The sequence below is a fragment of the Amphiprion ocellaris genome, chromosome 18 (genome assembly GCF_022539595.1).
Source record: "Amphiprion ocellaris isolate individual 3 ecotype Okinawa chromosome 18, ASM2253959v1, whole genome shotgun sequence".
NCBI classification, from domain to species: Eukaryota; Metazoa; Chordata; class Actinopteri; family Pomacentridae; genus Amphiprion; species Amphiprion ocellaris.
In genome coordinates, this window is record NC_072783.1 from 10,592,015 (window position 1) to 10,609,871 (window position 17,857).

General features: G+C 39.4%; 1 protein-coding gene across 5 annotated transcripts in view; it reads right to left on the reverse strand.

Moving 5' to 3' along the window:
- The window catches only part of ryr2a (ryanodine receptor 2a (cardiac)), a 200,443-nt gene that overhangs the window by 28,105 nt on the left and 154,481 nt on the right, over positions 1-17,857 (reverse strand). For 4 of the 5 annotated variants that reach the window (XM_023264877.3, XM_035945815.2, XM_055004359.1 and 1 more), the window contains 14 exons: positions 16,950-17,046; positions 16,682-16,788; positions 15,475-15,526; positions 15,263-15,310; positions 15,058-15,157; positions 14,510-14,589; positions 14,222-14,298; positions 13,666-13,739; positions 9,328-9,345; positions 5,086-5,166; positions 4,626-4,714; positions 2,490-2,618; positions 753-857; positions 206-287 (listed from right to left, as the gene is read on the reverse strand). In XM_023264877.3, coding sequence (XP_023120645.2) covers positions 206-287; positions 753-857; positions 2,490-2,618; positions 4,626-4,714; positions 5,086-5,166; positions 9,328-9,345; positions 13,666-13,739; positions 14,222-14,298; positions 14,510-14,589; positions 15,058-15,157; positions 15,263-15,310; positions 15,475-15,526; positions 16,682-16,788; positions 16,950-17,046 — 1,139 coding nt within the window. The remainder of the gene's footprint in view (positions 1-205; positions 288-752; positions 858-2,489; positions 2,619-4,625; positions 4,715-5,085; positions 5,167-9,327; positions 9,346-13,665; positions 13,740-14,221; positions 14,299-14,509; positions 14,590-15,057; positions 15,158-15,262; positions 15,311-15,474; positions 15,527-16,681; positions 16,789-16,949; positions 17,047-17,857) is intronic. The other variant, XM_055004360.1, reaches the window with a different exon arrangement.

Consider the following 17,857-nt stretch of genomic DNA (forward strand, 5'->3'; position numbering starts at 1 on the left):
TCTGAAAAAACACAGCCTGTTTGCTGACACTTCAGAACCAATCAGCTTGTGCATGCACTGAAAGAACTTCTTGGAGGGATGATCAAATATTTGGAGAATGGCACTTAGGAAACATAGCTAAGCTTCAAGAATTATGGTCAATTCTTTGAGTAAACCCTTCCTGCTTTGGTATTTGATGCAAATGTGATCGTGAGAACAAACCTACCCTCAAGCATAGACAGCAGCATGACCACCATGTCTTTCTGGAGATCCATCAGTTCCTTCAGTAACTCAATCTGACTGGAGTCCTGAGGTGAAAAAAAAAAAATCAAGAATCACAGAGTAAAGTATAAAGAATTCCCCAGTAATCTGCAAGTTTTCTGATCATTTCTTAGCAAATATTAGCAATATTAATAAACTGCACATGGTTTCTTTTATGAATTCTGTGGCTCGCTGCAATAATGCAATTAAAAGTTATTGAGTCTTATTGAGTGTTCTTAACAGCAGAAACAGAGTAAAGAGTAAGTGCAACACAGGATAAAAGATTACACAAACACAGTTACCACAGTTGGCAATACTTTGACATAATTTGGGAGTTAAAAAGCTTTGGGGTCGAGGTAAATGAGAAGGCCTGGTCACCCCAGTCAACAAAGTGAGTAGGTGGCACAGCTAGGAAGACCCTTTGCCTGACAGATGCATGACAGATCAATGACTTGATCAGACTTTTAGAGCCTGAGACCACGGATGACCCACACTTTGAGATCTCGACTCACCTGAGACAGTTTCATCTGCATATGAGCGAAGACATGTAGAAAGCCAACCACAGCGTCCCACAGTCGACTGTGAGCCAAACTCTGCTGGTTCCCAGTGCATGGACCCTACAACATCACCAGCCACATTCAGGTCAGTTTCAATTAGCAGGATCTCACTGCATAGAGGTTTTTCACAGATTAGATCCTCTAAAAGAAATACATGTACACTCCCCTCCAAAAGTATTGGAACAGTGTGGCCAGTTCCTTTTATTTCCGGGTATTTACATCTGAATCTGACACACAACTTTGCTTGAACCCACCCATTTTTCATGTGAGCAAAAGCATTGGAACATGTGACTGACAGGTGTGTTTTGTTGCCCTGGTGTGTCCTATTACACTGATTATTCAAACAATAAGTAGCGCTCAATGTCTACGTTCAGTTTCAGATTTGGTTTTTGCCTTTGCAAACTGCATCTATAGTTAGAAGTGTAACCAACATGAAAACCAGAGAGCTGTCTATGGGTGAAAAACAAGCAGTTGTGAAGCTGAGAGAAGATGGAAAATCAATCAGAGCCATTGCACAAACATTGACCATAGTCAGTACAATCATTTGGAAAGTCCTGAAGAAGAAAGAAACCACTAGTGTACTCAGTAACAGATGTCTGACAGGTAGACTACGGAAAACAAGCAGCAGCTGATGACAGAAACATTGTGAGAGCTGTAAAGAAAGACCCTAAGAAAACTTAGTGACTGATGAGACGAAGATGAACCTTTACCAAAGTGATGGAAAGGCTAAAGTTTGGAGAAAGAAAGGATCTGCTCATGATCCCAAACACACAAGCTCATCTGTGAAACACAGTGGAGGTAATGTCATGGCTTGGACTTGCATGGCTTCTTCTGGGACAGGCTCATTAATCTTCATTGATGATGGAACACATGATGACAGCAGCAAAATGAACTCAGAAGTCTACAGAAACATTTTGTCTGCCAATTAAAAGAAAGATGCAACCAAAGTGATTCGGAGATCCTTCATCGTGCAGCAAGATAATGACCCAAAACACACTGCCAAAGCAACAAAGGAGTTCATCAGGGGCAAAAAGTGGAAGGTTTTAGACTGACCAAGTCAATCTCCAGACTTCAGCTCTATAGAGCTGCATTTTACCTGCTAAAGAGGAGACTGAAGGGAGTAACCCCACAAAACAAACAACTGAAAGAGGCTATGGTGAAAGCCTGAAAAAGGCTTTTTAACCCTAACTCTAACTCTCCAAAGTTGTGTATCAGAGCCAGATGTAAATACCTGGAAATAAAAGCTGAAATGTTGATCTCGTCTCATATTCACCGTCTGATGTCAAACCCAAATGTTTTCAGTCTACAGCAAAAATCAAGGAATTGGCCTGACTGTTCCAATACTTTTGGAAGGGAATGTATACAAAGGAATAGGAATGCTGATATGGTTTTCAAGCTGTTCATTTACCAATATAGTAAATTAATTTTTATCTATATTATTTTTATCTTTTTACAATTTCTCATTGTCACAAGTTCTCAAACACTGTCTTGAATTAATATTACCAGAACTAAGGCAATCCTATTTCAATTTAAAGCATCTGATTAAAGCAACAGCTGTTAGTGCAAGTTTTTAAAAAAATCAATAAATTGTATACTAGTCAAAATGAGACCACTGTAAACAGCTTAGTTTAAATCATGCAGTCCATTTTTTTCTAATTCTGAAACAGTGATGACTGTAGCGTGTTTCCGTACCTGGATGTATTCTGTAAGTGTATTGAAAACCTGCTTGGCAACGTTTATTGCCTTGGAGAAATTCCTCTGGCCCTGTTCGTCAATGATGTCCTTCCCAGAATAATACCAGTAGAAATCACTGACAGACTCCTGGAGGAGAATGAAGCAGGAGGGCAAGATGGAGAGTGAGAGGGGGAAATCAAACTGTTTTGACTACAATTATCATTAATATCATTAGTAGTAGCAGTAGAAAGTGCCCAAGCACTATGACCATTCATAGTGAAGTGAGTATTAGATGGTAATTTACAGCTTCATCTATTTAAACAGATGTCCTATGGGCAGTTTAGCCAACTGAAATCTGCTATGCTAGCTATACTATACAACAAAAGTAAGTACATCCCTCTGCAATGTGAATTGAATGTCAAATGATTAAAAATTATATCACCTTACATGGTAGGATAATTTTGCTATGCATGAGGATACCAAATTTCTGGAGACCCATTCTCCATAGACAATGTTTTGCTAGCTTCTTGTTTCTCTTTGAAAAGATGTCAGACAAGTCAACAAAATACTTCACAAGGTCCTAATTTACACTTTTTTCTTCTGTAGAAATTCTTGTGTGATTTTTATAGTGTACTGTGGATTGTTATAATGCCAGAATATTCTTCCTCTGCCAAGCTTCTAGAATTCGTGTCATTTTGTCAGCCAGTATTTACAGTCATGGAAAAAATGATTAGACCACCCTTGTTTTCTTCAAATTCTTGTTCATTTTCATGCGTGGTACCACTAAATGTACATTTGTTTGGACAAATATAATGATAACCACAAAAATAGCTGTAAGAGCTTAATTTAAGAGCTGATATCTAGACATTTTCCATGGTTTTCTTGATAAGAACCAAAATCACTTCAGTTCTTACATCAATAGTTACGGCATCGTGCTGCCAAAAACAGCTTTTAGGATTCCATGTTTTCTTTTCTGTCTGTTTCAGTCACATGATGCACACAGGAGTTAGTACTTGATTTATAACCACTGTTTCTGATGACTGCAGCCATGCGTCTCTTCATGCTCTCCACCAGCTTCTGACATTGTTCTGCTGTCACAGCAGCCCATTCCTGTTGCACAAATTCAAACTAATTTCCTTTGTTTTTGGTCTTGTGGTTCTCCATTTTGCGTTTCATGATTTTCCACAGGTTTTCAATTGGATTTATACATTTCTGATTACATAAAGTATTATGTAATCAGCTGCATTTTTTGTCGTGTTCATTGTATTCTTCAGGTAATATAGCTTCAGTGGTACCAGGCACTGAAATGATCAATAAATTGAAGAAAACAAGGGTGGTCTAATAACATTTTCCACGACTGTATATCCACAGGTAGTGTGATCTATGAATCTCATCTCCCTAACACCTTTTGCACTCATGCCTCTTAGCCTCACTGTCGGGTCTATGCATTCGGTGTGGTGGCGATGACCAGGTTTATGTCAAACATGCTGGATCCCATCTGAACTGGACAAACTTTATCTTGGTCTCATCTGACCAAATAATATGCTCCCAAAATATTCATCAGGTTTTCATACATTTTTGTTTGGTTTTGCAGTGTAGTGCAGAAGGGCAAGAAAGGTTATTTCTGTGGATGCCGACTAAAAAGGTTAACATTTAATGTCCTTCACACTGTTTAGCTGTCACAGAAACTCAAATTGTTGTGGATAATCTCTGTTCCAAGTGTGAAGCAGTTGCCTATCTGTTCTTCAGAGCTAAACTGCTAAAGTAGGGCACTATCCATGGCGTCATGTTAGGAGGTTGTGACTGTGGTTCAGAATAGTGGTACATTGGCATGTTCTCTACCGCTTGATTACTGCAGCTAACCCCTTAACCCAAACTTTAGCTGGCCACTAATCTTCCTGTATCCTTTTGATCCTGTGATTATGTTTTTGATTGATCTGCAGAAATAATAATTAGATATAATGCAATTATTGAGAGGTGAGGCAATTTGAAATCATTTGACTTACATTTACTAGAGGGAATCAATAAAATATAAATTTCCTCTTAACACAATTGGTACAATATTGGATTTTTGTTAAAATTCTTTAAGAATTGTATGCCTCAGTGGAAAATGTGCCCTTTATGAACCAGCAGGAGGGAACAGAAGAATCTAACCTGAACTCTGAGGAGGTAGTCAACAGTAGAGATAATTATGTTGACTGTGGTATTGTTTCCCGTTTGTGTCCTCAAGTAGTTCTGGAAGTCTGAAACAGGATACCGCAAAATACTGCATGAAATGTACTCAAATAAATAATATATTAGGGTTGATGTCAAAGCAGAACATTGCTTGACATGCAGTGTTATTCCTCAGATCTCATAGGTGGTCATCTTCTAAATAAATCTGCATTAATCAGTGGGTTAATTTGAAAAAAAACTAAATGCAAAAAAGTAGAAGAAGCTATTGCAGCCCTTTCTTTACTTTTACTAGCACAACAATATGGTGCAACCTGACTGGTAAATAATCTGACAGGTAAACTCCTACAAAATTCCCTGCAGAGCCTTTGTAAATGCATCTAAAATGAAAATGCTCAGTCGTATTCCTTTATCAAATCAGTAACAGAGAACTTGCACACACCTGAGTTGTGTCCTTCACAGAGCAGCTGCAGGAAGCGGAAAAGGTCACAGGTGAACTCATCATCCTGCATGACCTTCTCACCTGGCCGGAGAGAAGAAACACACATACACACCCACGCACATGCATGCACAGACACACACATACACCGACACATGCAGACACACATATGCACATATACAGAAGTATGCACAAGTGTACACACAAGTACACGGGCATGTGCAAACACAGATGTACACACATTCATATAAACAGACACACATACACATAAAGAAAGTCAGATAACACCAAAAGCAGACAACATGTAGGATACAAAGACAGACAAGAAGATGGAGAGTGAAGAAGTATTCAAAGAGATGGTACTAGTGTGAGGAAATGTGACCGTTTTCTTTGATTCAGAGAAAAGTGTATGGTCATAATAGACAACTCTTATCTAACACGCACGCACACACACACGCGCACACACACAAATGTGCGCTTACACAATCTTGGATGAGCAATGAGTTGGATGGTGGTGGACTGAAGTGGACTGATCTTTAAACTGCAGCATTTTACAGTCAGGACTGAATTTGAGCTCTTTTTATGGTTTGATGTAAAGAATGTTTTGGTTGCTATTTTGAGACACTACACAATAACCTAATACAATAACATCCGCATAAAGAACAATTCATAGCATACGACTACAAACTGAACTGGACTGAGGGATAGAAATGTGTAGGTCTGAAAAAAGACTGAAAGTGCAAATTTCTTACATTTATCGTGGTCAAAAATGACACAATTTGCGGTGACTGATGGTACTGATTGGTTCATTTGTGTAATGCTAAACAAATATAGATCCAACTACATCTTTTTATACAAGCATGCACAATAGTGGAACTTTGGTGCGATGGTCAGTGCTGTTGTCTTTATGCAACAACTTGGAAACCTGGCCATGGACTATTAATGCATAGTTTGGAGGACATCCTTTCTCAGGTTGTGATGACGGCAGACTAAGCAATGTAGCCTTAGCATCCTTCTCTACATTCGTGCCCTCTATCTCTTTAGCTTTAAGACACTGAGCTGCTGCCATAATGCCCATAACCTTTGTGTTCTCTATTTTGAACCTGTGGCAGCAGGATTTAAAGCCTTGGTGGAGGGTACTGGCTATCTCAGTTTTCAACAGCTTGTAAACAACAAGTTATCTACTATCATCCTTAAATGGGTTGCGATTAAAAAAAATTCTTAGTGTATGAACGGAGTGGAGTAGGATCATGCAAGTCGCCGCTGTACATCCTTTTCAGGCAATGAGAAGTCTCAATTGTATAACGTGCTTAATGCTGTTTTTTTTGTTAGTTTTTTTTCCCACCCCCCCCAACCGTAATATGTCACTAAACCTAACACATTTAGAAAAAAACAAAACTTAAGTCACAAAATGAAATGAAATTAAGAGACAAGGTAATGATCTGACATGAGACATGAACCTTTGTTTCCTGATTGAAAGTCTTGTGGCTTACACCATCACCACATCGTCAACCTCCTTATGACGGTCTTGAAAACAGGAAAGCTCTCTGCCCTGACACAGCGCCAAAGGAGACCTTGCGGGCTTAGAAAGAGTCAGGTACTGCACAAAATGCTGATGACTGGCACTATTATGCTATGCTGCGCTTCAAACGTCCTGTCCAGGAAACCTGTGCGAGATGTCACGGAGGGTTCGTCTATTGTTTATATATAGTCCATGTTTATTATGATGCCGGGGAATGAGAACAGCATAGTCACGTGCATGCAACAAGTGTGAGCAGTAACTTTCAAGAGTCAGGATTCCATGTGATGTTGAGCAATCAACATCAGAGCCCATGCTACACACGTTTTTGTGACCACTGGCAGATGCGCATTTATGGTTGCACAATGGACCTAAGAAACAACACAAGTTAACATAAATAACGTGAGGATTAGCTGAACTTACTTTATGTGATAACAAGGCTTAACCTGGACAGACTGATGGAAATGGAGATGCACGTTTCAAGATTAATCTCTAAGACTGTTAAATATTTTTGTGTTAAATCACTTGTGTTGAAACAGTAGATGTCACAAAAACAGAACTACTCTAAATTTATAAATATCAGTGAGTATCCTGACTCTTCATTTCTTAGCAAAAGAGATATTTTTATAATCTGTGTAAGATGAAAATACAGTTTTGTGACTGTGTAAAGGCACTTTCAGGCTTTTTCCAAACACAGCAACACAGTGAAAAGGCAGAGAAGGGGAATACAGTTTTCACAGTTGAAAAAAGGATGTGACCACATTATATTTTAATCTTAATATTGGAACAAGTAAATATGTCCACAGATGGATTAAAGGATTAGAAAAGTTGATATAGCGAAAGCTTTAAAAAATCTACTACTTACAGATATACAGAGTGTAATGGATGCCTACAACTACAACCAAATTGTGAGTTCAAAACACAATACTGGGGTGAAAAAAAAACAGTAAAAACATAAAATCCAGGAAAAGGACGGGTTATTCATATTAAGTTTTTTCACATACAAAGGACAAATACAGTGACACCAGAACACAGCTCAGCCAGTGAACAGATTAGGAGAGAAGGAAGGAAGGAAGAAAGAAGGAAGGAAGGAAGAAAGAAGGGAGGGAGGAGTAAAAGATCAGAGTTCACCCTCCTCCATTTGCAGAGCAACGGGGCCAAAAACAGCCATAAAGTCTCAAGTGCAACACTTACTGGGAAAAAACACAGGAGAAGCAGACCAAACAGAACACATGTACCGGCAAGAGATGAGAAATGAGCAGGGCTGCAACTGCTGGCCATAGCTCTCTATTTGTTTAAGAAAAATCAAGTTTAATTTAGAATTTTGAACATTACATTGGCCTAAAAAATTACATATCCCCGTACTTAGACAAATTTTAGGTGTCCTAATCCTTTTTTGTTTTTCTTCTCTCCTAATGTAAGATTAATTGTACTATAACAGCAACCTGTCTCCATTATGTCATAGAATTCAATAGAGGCACAAACTGAAACCTCTAAAACTACAGTTGACCAAATGACAGCTGAATCAACATATTTCTGAAATGGTTTCAACAAAAGCTGAACATTAAAACCTTCATGAAGGAGGATTTATTGCAGGACTCCTCTATGAGACTACAGTTTTACCTAGGTGGCTATGTATATTTGACAATATTATTTTATGCATTTTTAAACTAATGCATATTCTATGTGCAGACAAGAGAAACCATTGAGTCAGCAACAGTCTGAGTACCGTCTGACACTCAGCAGGTATAGTAGGGAGGCTTTATCAGAGCTTTTTCAGTGAAAATAGCAAAACTGCAGACCATAAAACCAAAACCAGGAGCTGAAAGATGCTTGATTGTTAAGCTGCAGGGAATTGCAAAGTGTTTCTGTCTGTTTGTCACTTGTCATTTGTAAACTGTTTCACTTGACACACAGTACTTTGATCAGTTATATTCCTAAAATGTTTAAAGTGAAGTTTCAATAGAGGCTTAATCTGCTACTTTTTTTCCTGCTTGGTATTTGGTTGGAAGTGTTTGCTGTATTCATTGCAGCCCTAAGAGAGTGATTCAGAAAAAGACAGAGATAGTGGCTGAGAACACAGAGAATTGTACACTTCACGACAGATAACAACCAGCACAAAAACCATCTCCATTACTGAGACAAAACAACCAGCTGACTTTATACTGACTCTGAGACTGAGAGGGTGGGAGTGGCGGATGAAGGTGGGGGAAGGTAAATACAGTATTACTATTACCATTAGTAATATCAAGAATGTGCCAGATACTGTACAAATCCTGAGGGGATGGCATACAAGGGTTATTTCAGAATGCAGGTTGTGGCAAGATGGCTATACTTCCACCACCTCTGCCTGGACATGTCTACATTTTTATATTCTGTAGACTATAGCGCAAAACAGGTCATCATAATATCATCTCCAGTTTGCTTATCATGGAGGAGAATGACATGAAACATTTCGAGCCCAAATTCTTAAGTGGACTAAGACTTCAAACATTAGAAAAAGATTGACTACAGGACCAAGCAAAGAGTGAGTTACAATTGGCCTCTATTAAAAACAGAAGGAAAGTTAAGGGGAAAAAGGTGGCTACAAGGGCAGAGACGGGAAAGGATAAGGTCTGGGGGTCTATGCTCAGGACCTGGACAGAACTGACACAACAGCTAACCAACTGTGGTGAGAGAAAGAGAGACCAACCAACACACAAGAAAATGGCAGAAGGCATAATTACCACGCTCATGAGTGATGACTGAGAAAGGGAAGAAAGTGCAGTAAACCAAAATAAGAAAAGGAAAACAGGGGGAAGAAAGAAAGAGAGAAAGAAAGTAAGAAACAAAGAAAAAGATTACAAATAGGGATAAGAGCTTCAAAAAATCCGAGTTTTGTTGTTTGGTCAACATGGGAAAAGAAATGTGTTGTTAGAAAACCTGTGCAGCTGAATATAACTTAAAGAAATAATAAAAAAAAATACAACAGTGAGACCTCTTCTTTTCGTTTACAGATATCTGTCCATGGTTGAGCCAAATAGGGCATTTAGTTAGCTAGTTAGTAGGTACTTTGTGCAAACAAGATAATAATGGGGAAATTATGGGTAGAAAAACATCATCAGCTGTAGTAAGTACCATGACTTAATGTTATAATAGGTGCACTAGTCATTATTAAAATGTAATTGAAAAGTATTCTCTTTATTGTGTTTATACAGGGATGGGGAAAAAATAACCAGTTCAAAATAATTCTAATCAGTAAAAAAAAAAACACAAATAATCAAAAACAACCAAAACACCTCATTTTGAGCTTTGAAAATGGCCACTTAAAACTCGACTGCAAACTGACCCAGCATGTGGGATGGAGGTTGCGATTTGGTGAAGGCAGCAGAACCATATTATCAACAAAAAGCATGAAAGATGCAACTCTGACGTTCCCAAACCAGACACCTTCCTCACTCTGGCTGCGCCTGAAAATCCCATTCATGAACATCATGAATGGAGACAAAAGGCTATCCTGGTAGAGTTCAACACCCATCAGAAACATGGTTGACTCTCTGTCAAGGATATGAACACAGCTCTCATTTTGGCTGCACAAGAACTGAATGGCTTGTAATGACGGCACTGGTGACCTGTACTCTTCCTGTACCCAGACAGAGTTCCCTGGAGGACATGGTAACAGGCCTCCCATTCACAAACCACACGTGGACTGGCTAGTCAAACTCCCATGGCCCCTTCAGTAATTTTGTAAGGGTAAAGAGTTGGTCTCCTGTTTTTGTTTGTTTTTGTTTTTTTACAGACAGGACAGAATCCACATTGCTCCTTCTGAATTTGAGGTTTGACAACTGGTCAGGGTCAGTTTCTGCTTCTGTGACTGCTGCAGATACAGCCCTTTCGCCCCCCTGTTACCCATCTGCTGCTTCAGGACGCCTCTGGGTCAATAAAGCCCAAAACACCCTTTTTCAATTTGACAGCCTCCTTAACTGCCAAGTCCACCAATGGGTACAGAGGCTGCATGTACCCCCTGCAGAACTGCTACCTTATCGCAGTGGAAGGGTCTGTATGTCCCTATGATCCTATGTTGTTGGGACCAGTAGCCACTGGTTGGGTTTCCCAAGACACATTGATTCTAGGTAAGCGACCAGACAAACAGCAATTCTAATAACCCCTATAACTTGGCAGATATGTAGATTTGAAACCACAACTGGAAAAGTGAGAATGGGGCCCTGTCCTGGAAGGGGTGGTTAGGTCGCCAGGAAGTGTCTGGTAGCTGTGTATTACTCCACTGGACTCATGTGGGTAAGAGAAGCCCAAAAGAAGTAGGATGGAGACACCACCTACCGGGCCCAGCACCCACTAGAATAGGCAGAAGGGCTGGACTGGGTGCAAACTGGGTGGCAGGTCGGGGCAGGGACCTGGGCATACTTTCTCACCACTTCATAGACTAGCACAAGCAACGTTGGCTCTCTGGTGGGTGAAGAACCAGGGCTGGTGTGGGAAGTGGAGTGCTGTCAGAAAGATATGGTTGAGCTCACCATGACGCATCACAAAGATTCTGGAACCAAACCAAACCTCCTGCAGAGGGGCTGGACTCTCTCCTTTTCCGGAGTTGCCCAACGTGAGTGGTGCCAGGTTGGTGTGGGAACACTCACAAGCCCCCTGTTAGCACTGTTATGTTGGAGAGAGAACAAGAGCATCGCCTCTCTGCATCTATGGTTGCAGAGGGTAAGGCTCTGACTTTTGTCTGTGCTTATGCCTTCTTGAGTTCTCTGAGTGGCAATCTAGGATTCAAAAGTTCTCCTAGAGGACTTTAACACTCTAGTGGACAAGTAAGGGGGTGACGGGGAGGAATGGCCAACCTGATCTGAATCAAAGTGGTGTTTTGTCATTAGATCTCTGTGGTGGGCATCGACTTGACCATAAACTCCATGTCTGAGTATCAAGTGGCTCAGTGTACATGGCACCAGAGCACCTTATGCCAGAGGTTGATGATCAACTTTTTGATTGTATTATCAGACCTGTGGCTAGTGAATGTATTCATTTGAGAAGCATTGTGTTGTATGTCGACATCTGCCAGTGGACCATCATGGCAAGATAATATGATAAAAATGGTAAGTTATTTCTACAATAGGAGAGAGTTAATATTTTCTGACCTTAGGTTTAAAAAAAAAAATGTCTGCATCAGCAATCGGTCAAAGTGATTTGGAAAATATTGGCATATTAGAAATGGGAAAAGATCCAATATCATGCACCTCACACACAGTAGTAAGCTCTCCTGTGAAGCTCAAGAAGCCTCCAAAGCAACTGATAAAACCAAAAACTAGTCCTAAGAATATTTTCTGAATTGCCACCATTCATGGAAGGATAATGTTCACGTTCAAAACTTCTTGTATTTAGTTAGAAAAAGATGATCGTTAACATTTCAAAAAGATCATCTTTATAGTTAGAAGAGATGAATTTGACTATTTTATTTGAGATCGTGTGGTTACATTGTAATCTTGGTTCCCTGAATGATCTCTCTACTCTGTTACATATTCCATATATATGGTGAATGACAAGTGTGCTTGTCAGGGTGTGTGACGAACAGGGGGTCATTCCCTGTATATATACAGTGTAACGGAGTGGACAAATAGTCTCGAGACAATAGAGAACTACAGTCTACTACTGATCTGAAAACTTATTCTGGAAAGTCTGTGTTCTCAACATAGACTGTATATAAAGACCGACAGCATGACAGCTCCCTAAACGTGAAGGCAAAATATCTTGGAAACAGGCACGAACATTTTGTGTAGGTGACACTATTTGCAGCCAATTTTGTACACAGTGAAGCTGCAATGCTGCTGAACAACCATAGCAGGGGGCTGTCTAGTTACGTTCTGTGCATGACCACTGGCAGTCTACTACACTATACATGACACTAATAATAACAATAATAATAATAATAATAATAAGGAATTTAGGGGCACCCAGATATCTCAGCTGGCTGAGCAGGTGACCCATAAACAGTGACTACAGTCCCTGGGTCAGCGGCCTGGGTTCGATTCCAGCTCACGGCCCTTTGATGCAGGTCTTCCCCCCATTCTTGTCCCTACTTTCCTGTCTGCCTCTACTGACCTAACCAATAAAACCAACAAAAGATTTGGTATAAGTACACATTTACAGAGAAGTCTATAGAAAAAAACTGTCATTTTTAAGTGAGGGAAATTAAACTGCAAAAGAAGTGAACAATGTCATACACTGGAACAGAATATTTGTAGGCATTTATTTTATTTATTTTTTAAAAATCTAATTGCTTAAATAAACTTAAAATCAGATTGAAATCTGTATAAAGCTGTCATTTCTGCACCTACTATAACAAGATGACTTAAATATGATGCAACAGTAATTACCCATTATTACCCAGTAGACAAAGTAAATTATTGCTGTACTTTAAAATGTGGAACTACAATAAATAATAGTATATTAGCAAAACAAGAAATTGTCCTACACTGTCATAGTTTGATGTTTTGAAGGTAGCTGACTAGAATTTTGAATAAGCATCAGTATGGAATTTGTAACGTTAACATACTGAAGATGTAACAGGAAAAATATAAGCACAACGAATTGTAAACCAGAAAATCCTACTTAATAATGCATGTAAGCAACAGGTAATATTGCATTACCAATTGATTTAAACTCAACAAAGTGCTCAACCAAGGTGATGTAAGGATTAATGGAACAAAGCAAGATACAGAATGATGGCTGGAAAAGAAAAAAATAGCTTCCATGTATCAAGAATAAACAAAATGTGACACCAATGAGTATATTTCTCCTACCACAACTTTTTAAATGGTCACTTGGTATAAATGCTTTTGGCTACTATAGGATATACTAATATGTTTTACAGGCAGATTGAAAAGAACCACTGTTAGGCTGATTAAAATTTATTCTGCCTGCAGCTGGAGATGAGAAGCATTATAATAATGCCATCAAAGATTAGGCCATCAATCTCCAACTCAGAAAAAGAATTGTTCTGTGAACATCCTTTTCTATTTCTATAACCATTCAAAAAGAAATTCAAATGGTGCAAACATAGTCAGGCTTACCTGATCCTTCCTCCGTTACCATTCCCAGTCCCTCAGCTTTGTTCTGCCTCTCAAACGCATTTAGATCCAAAACACTAAAGCAAAGACAAACACATCGCGAATCACTGGCCTGCGTTCCCCATTGCAATCTTAACCTGTACATTAGCATTCAACTCGTCTTTGTGCAGAGAATTATATCTAAACGTTGCAAAAGGCAAAATGCTGCAGAACACCCAGACACTATTGTATATTTAAGCTGTTCAAGGTTATCCTAAACAGAATGCTCATTTGCATTTCTAAGAATCAGTATATTAATATATATTGAGAAACTTAATAAATGTCTGAGGTTTTGCATTGTTCTTTAACTATCACATCAAATTTTTCATCACATTTTGCAGAACATACAGTTTTCAAACAGCAAGTTGCTGCATTGCTTTTAACATTGAAAAATAATGGCAATGGCAATAATGGATTTTAATCATCAAGATTAAACCACAGAGCTTTGATCTGTCTGCTTTATTTGAACTTCAGAAAGGGGGTCAGGACAAGATCATCACCCATGACCCCGTTGCATTACCTGCATGATTGCATGAGACCAGCCAGACTCTGAAAGAAGCCCACATCCTTCTTGTCTTTCAGATAATCCAACATTTTCTGTCAAAGACACAAATACCACAGAGCACAATCGAATATCGAAGTTATAGTTTACACTCACATATTAATAAGACAAACTAAAAGATTTAGTGTCAGTACCCTTAAAAGATAATACAGAGGCCCTCTTACAGGGCTACAGCACACACTGTTAAGCTTCAAAGGAGTCCTTGGACTATAATCCATACACACTAACAGAAGTAGCCGAACATACCTGCTGTACAGTCGAGTTTCCTCCATTGAGAATAGCTATGCCTAGCTTCAGAGTAGATGCTACCATGGGGCCCATCTCCCCTGGAGGAGAGGATCACACGCAGAAAATAACTGTTTAATACTCAATTCCAATCATTACCTTTTAACAAACATGACAATAAAATGATAATGGTAATTAACACAGTAATACAATATGTTTATACTCTTCAAAAACATCAGGTAAAAGTTCAGAAGTCAAAACTTTGGCAATATTCCTGTAATTGCAGCATGAATTTAATGAATCATTACAACTGACTGCAGCTATTCTGTAAAAATGCATAAAAAAATGCACTTGAATGTTCCAATCCAAGTTTAATTGGTCCACAGTTTCAACAGATGCTGACTGTGTCAAATGGTTTTTGTAATTTTGGGAATTGGAAATAAACCAAAGTACAGTAAGTGGACTATACAGCCCTCTGAATCCTCTAGTAGTAGCTACAAATACTACATATAGTCCATATAGCAGTGTTACAGTAGGAGGCGGGAGGCAGGATGTTAAGTGGGACTTGCCTTTGCTTGCACTGATGGTTTGAAGCACCATCTCAGCAGCTCCGCGGTCATGAAGTCGAGCCTGCTGATACAACAGCTTCTGCTTCTCCATCTCCTTCTCCTAATTGTTTGAAACAGGACACAGGTCTAACAGGCAGCAGCTTACCAGTCTAAAGGTGGAATCACCATGGAGACTGAAAGACATAAAGTGTCACTGACCACCTACTTCAAAACTCTTCACTTCCCCATCTTCATCCTCTTCATCATGGCAACTCTGAGGAAAGCAGCAGTCACAAAAAACAAAGGAATATATATAAACATCAGATGAATGATGTGTTTCAAACAGAAGAATGACCATTATTATTGTCATGCTATGATGAGCGAGTGAATTCACTTCTAATTCAAAGGCTTGTGGTGCTGCTATTCAGTAGTTGGTACCTTAGCCATGATGTCAGCGTAGGCCATGTAGAGATTATCCTCATCTAGTTTGCTGCAAAATGAAATCCATGCACACATGTCAGTAAAATGTGCAACAACAGGTTTTAGTTTTGGTGTGGTAAAGAAAATGTTGCATCATAGCATTGACTAACATCCCTCGCAGATGTGTCAATTTCTGCTTGTTTTCTCACCACCATTATTGAGACTTTTTGCTGACCAGAAGAGCATCCTTTGCACTCGTTTGCTTTCTTTGGTTGTAGATTTAATTTAAATAGGACCAAACTGGCCGCCTCACCCACCACTGCTAATTCTATGCTAAAGCTGGCATGCCTTCCTTGAATGTAAGGCGACATACACCCTGGATGACTCTGGTTTATGAGGTTCTTCTTGGCTTGGGTCCTACATATCTATGCACTTTTCTTCGGAGAACTGGAAGCTGTTATGCCCTACGATCACATGACATTTTGTATCTGTCTGCTCCCTGTGTTCGAACTGAAACAGGAAAAAAAGCTTTCAGTTCCTCTGCCCCCTCTGCTTGGAATGCCCTCCAATCTGAACTGAAATTGTCAGAATTTGTTTCACTGGAAGCCTTCCGCTCTATATTATGAAATCAACAACGGAAATCCGGTGCCTGTGTTCTTTTGTTACTGTAGAATAACTCCTGTTTTTTATGTATCAAATTGCTTGTAGTTAATATTTTAATGTTTGTTGTTATTGTTATCCGTCTGTTTTTGTTTACTCTGACATTTGCTGCTGCCTCTCTTGGCAGGTCACCTTTGTGAAAGAGGTTTCGATCTCATTGGGTCTTTTATCTGGCTAAATAAAGGTTAAATGAATGAATTCTCTACCATGAAGGCCTAATCAACGGACTGCTGCTGAGATGGCAGCTCTTCCAGCAATTTCTCCCATCTCTGCAAACAGCCTCTGAAGCTCTGTTAGCATTGGCATCTTTGTCACCTTACTAACCAAGGACCTACTTATCCCATTACTCAGTGTTTATGGACAGCCAACTCTTGGAAGAGCAGTTTCATAAATCTGCAAAAGTTTAGAAAACATATTTCACTTGGTCACTATAAGTTATTCAGCGCAGATTGATGGGGAATTTCGTCAGTTTAAAATTAAATGTACAACACAATAAAGTGTGAAAAAACTGAAAGGGTCTGAATATTTACTAAACCTACTGCATCTTACATCTACAAGAACCTACCATTTCTCTGTGAGGGCTGTTCTGCTGAACAGCTGAATGAGCTGATGCAGTGGATCAATGTGCTTCATCCCCTCCTCCTCCTCAGGTGGCTCCAGCTCACCTGGTTTCTGAAGCAAGCACACATTCACAAGCTAAGAAGACTCTATAATACATACTGAAAGAAATGTCCCCTATTCAACCTTTAAAACAAATTTGTTGTCATGGTCAAAATTTTGCCTGGGGTCAAAACAATTGGATTTGTTCTACCTACGTATTGAAATGAACTTACTGCAAGGTCCTCTATGAGTTTATCTTCAAAGTAATGTTCCTCTGCCTCAATCCAAGACTTCTCATAGCCCTGCAGGAACAAGTTTACAGCCCGGTGCCTAGTTTGAGAGACATACAGGTATGAATAATAAATTAATAAAGATATTTATGGCATATTTACATTATACCAGAAACAATGTACACAGAAGGATCCAAAAGTCTGAGGTCACTAGTGAATTAACTTGAGCTTTGAGGTTTTCTTAGGGCAATTATCATTAGAAAACAATGTTTTGCTTGAAACCTGAGGCACATCCTTATTTCTAACAATTGAACTTTGACTGCAAGTTGATATACACTGCTCCAAAAAATTAAAGGAACACTTTGAAAACATCATATTTTAATGGGAAAAAACAAAGCTGAATATCTACATTGATATGGACTGGATAATGTGTTAACAACGAAAAGATGCCTCATCGTTTGATGGAAATGATAATGATGAACCTACAGAGGGCTGAATTCAAGACACCCCAAAATTCAAAGTGAAAAAAATGATGTGGCAGGCTGGTCCATCTTACTGACATTCCATGACAGCAACTCACAATGGTGCTCAGTAGTTTGTATGGCCTCCTCGTGCCTGTATGCAGTCTGACAACACCGGGGCTATTAATGAGATGACGGATGGTGTCCTGAGGTATCTCCTCCCAGATCTGGACCAGGGCATCACTGAGCTCCTGGACAGTCTGAGGAGCAACCTGGTGGTATCTGATGGACCAAGACATAATGTCTCAAAGGTGTTCTATTGGATTTAGGTCAAGTGAGTGTGGAGGTCAGTCAATGGTATCACTTCCTTCATCCTCCAGGAACTGCCTGCATACTCTTGCCACATGAGGACAGGCATTGTCGGGCACCAGGAGGAACCCAGGATTAATG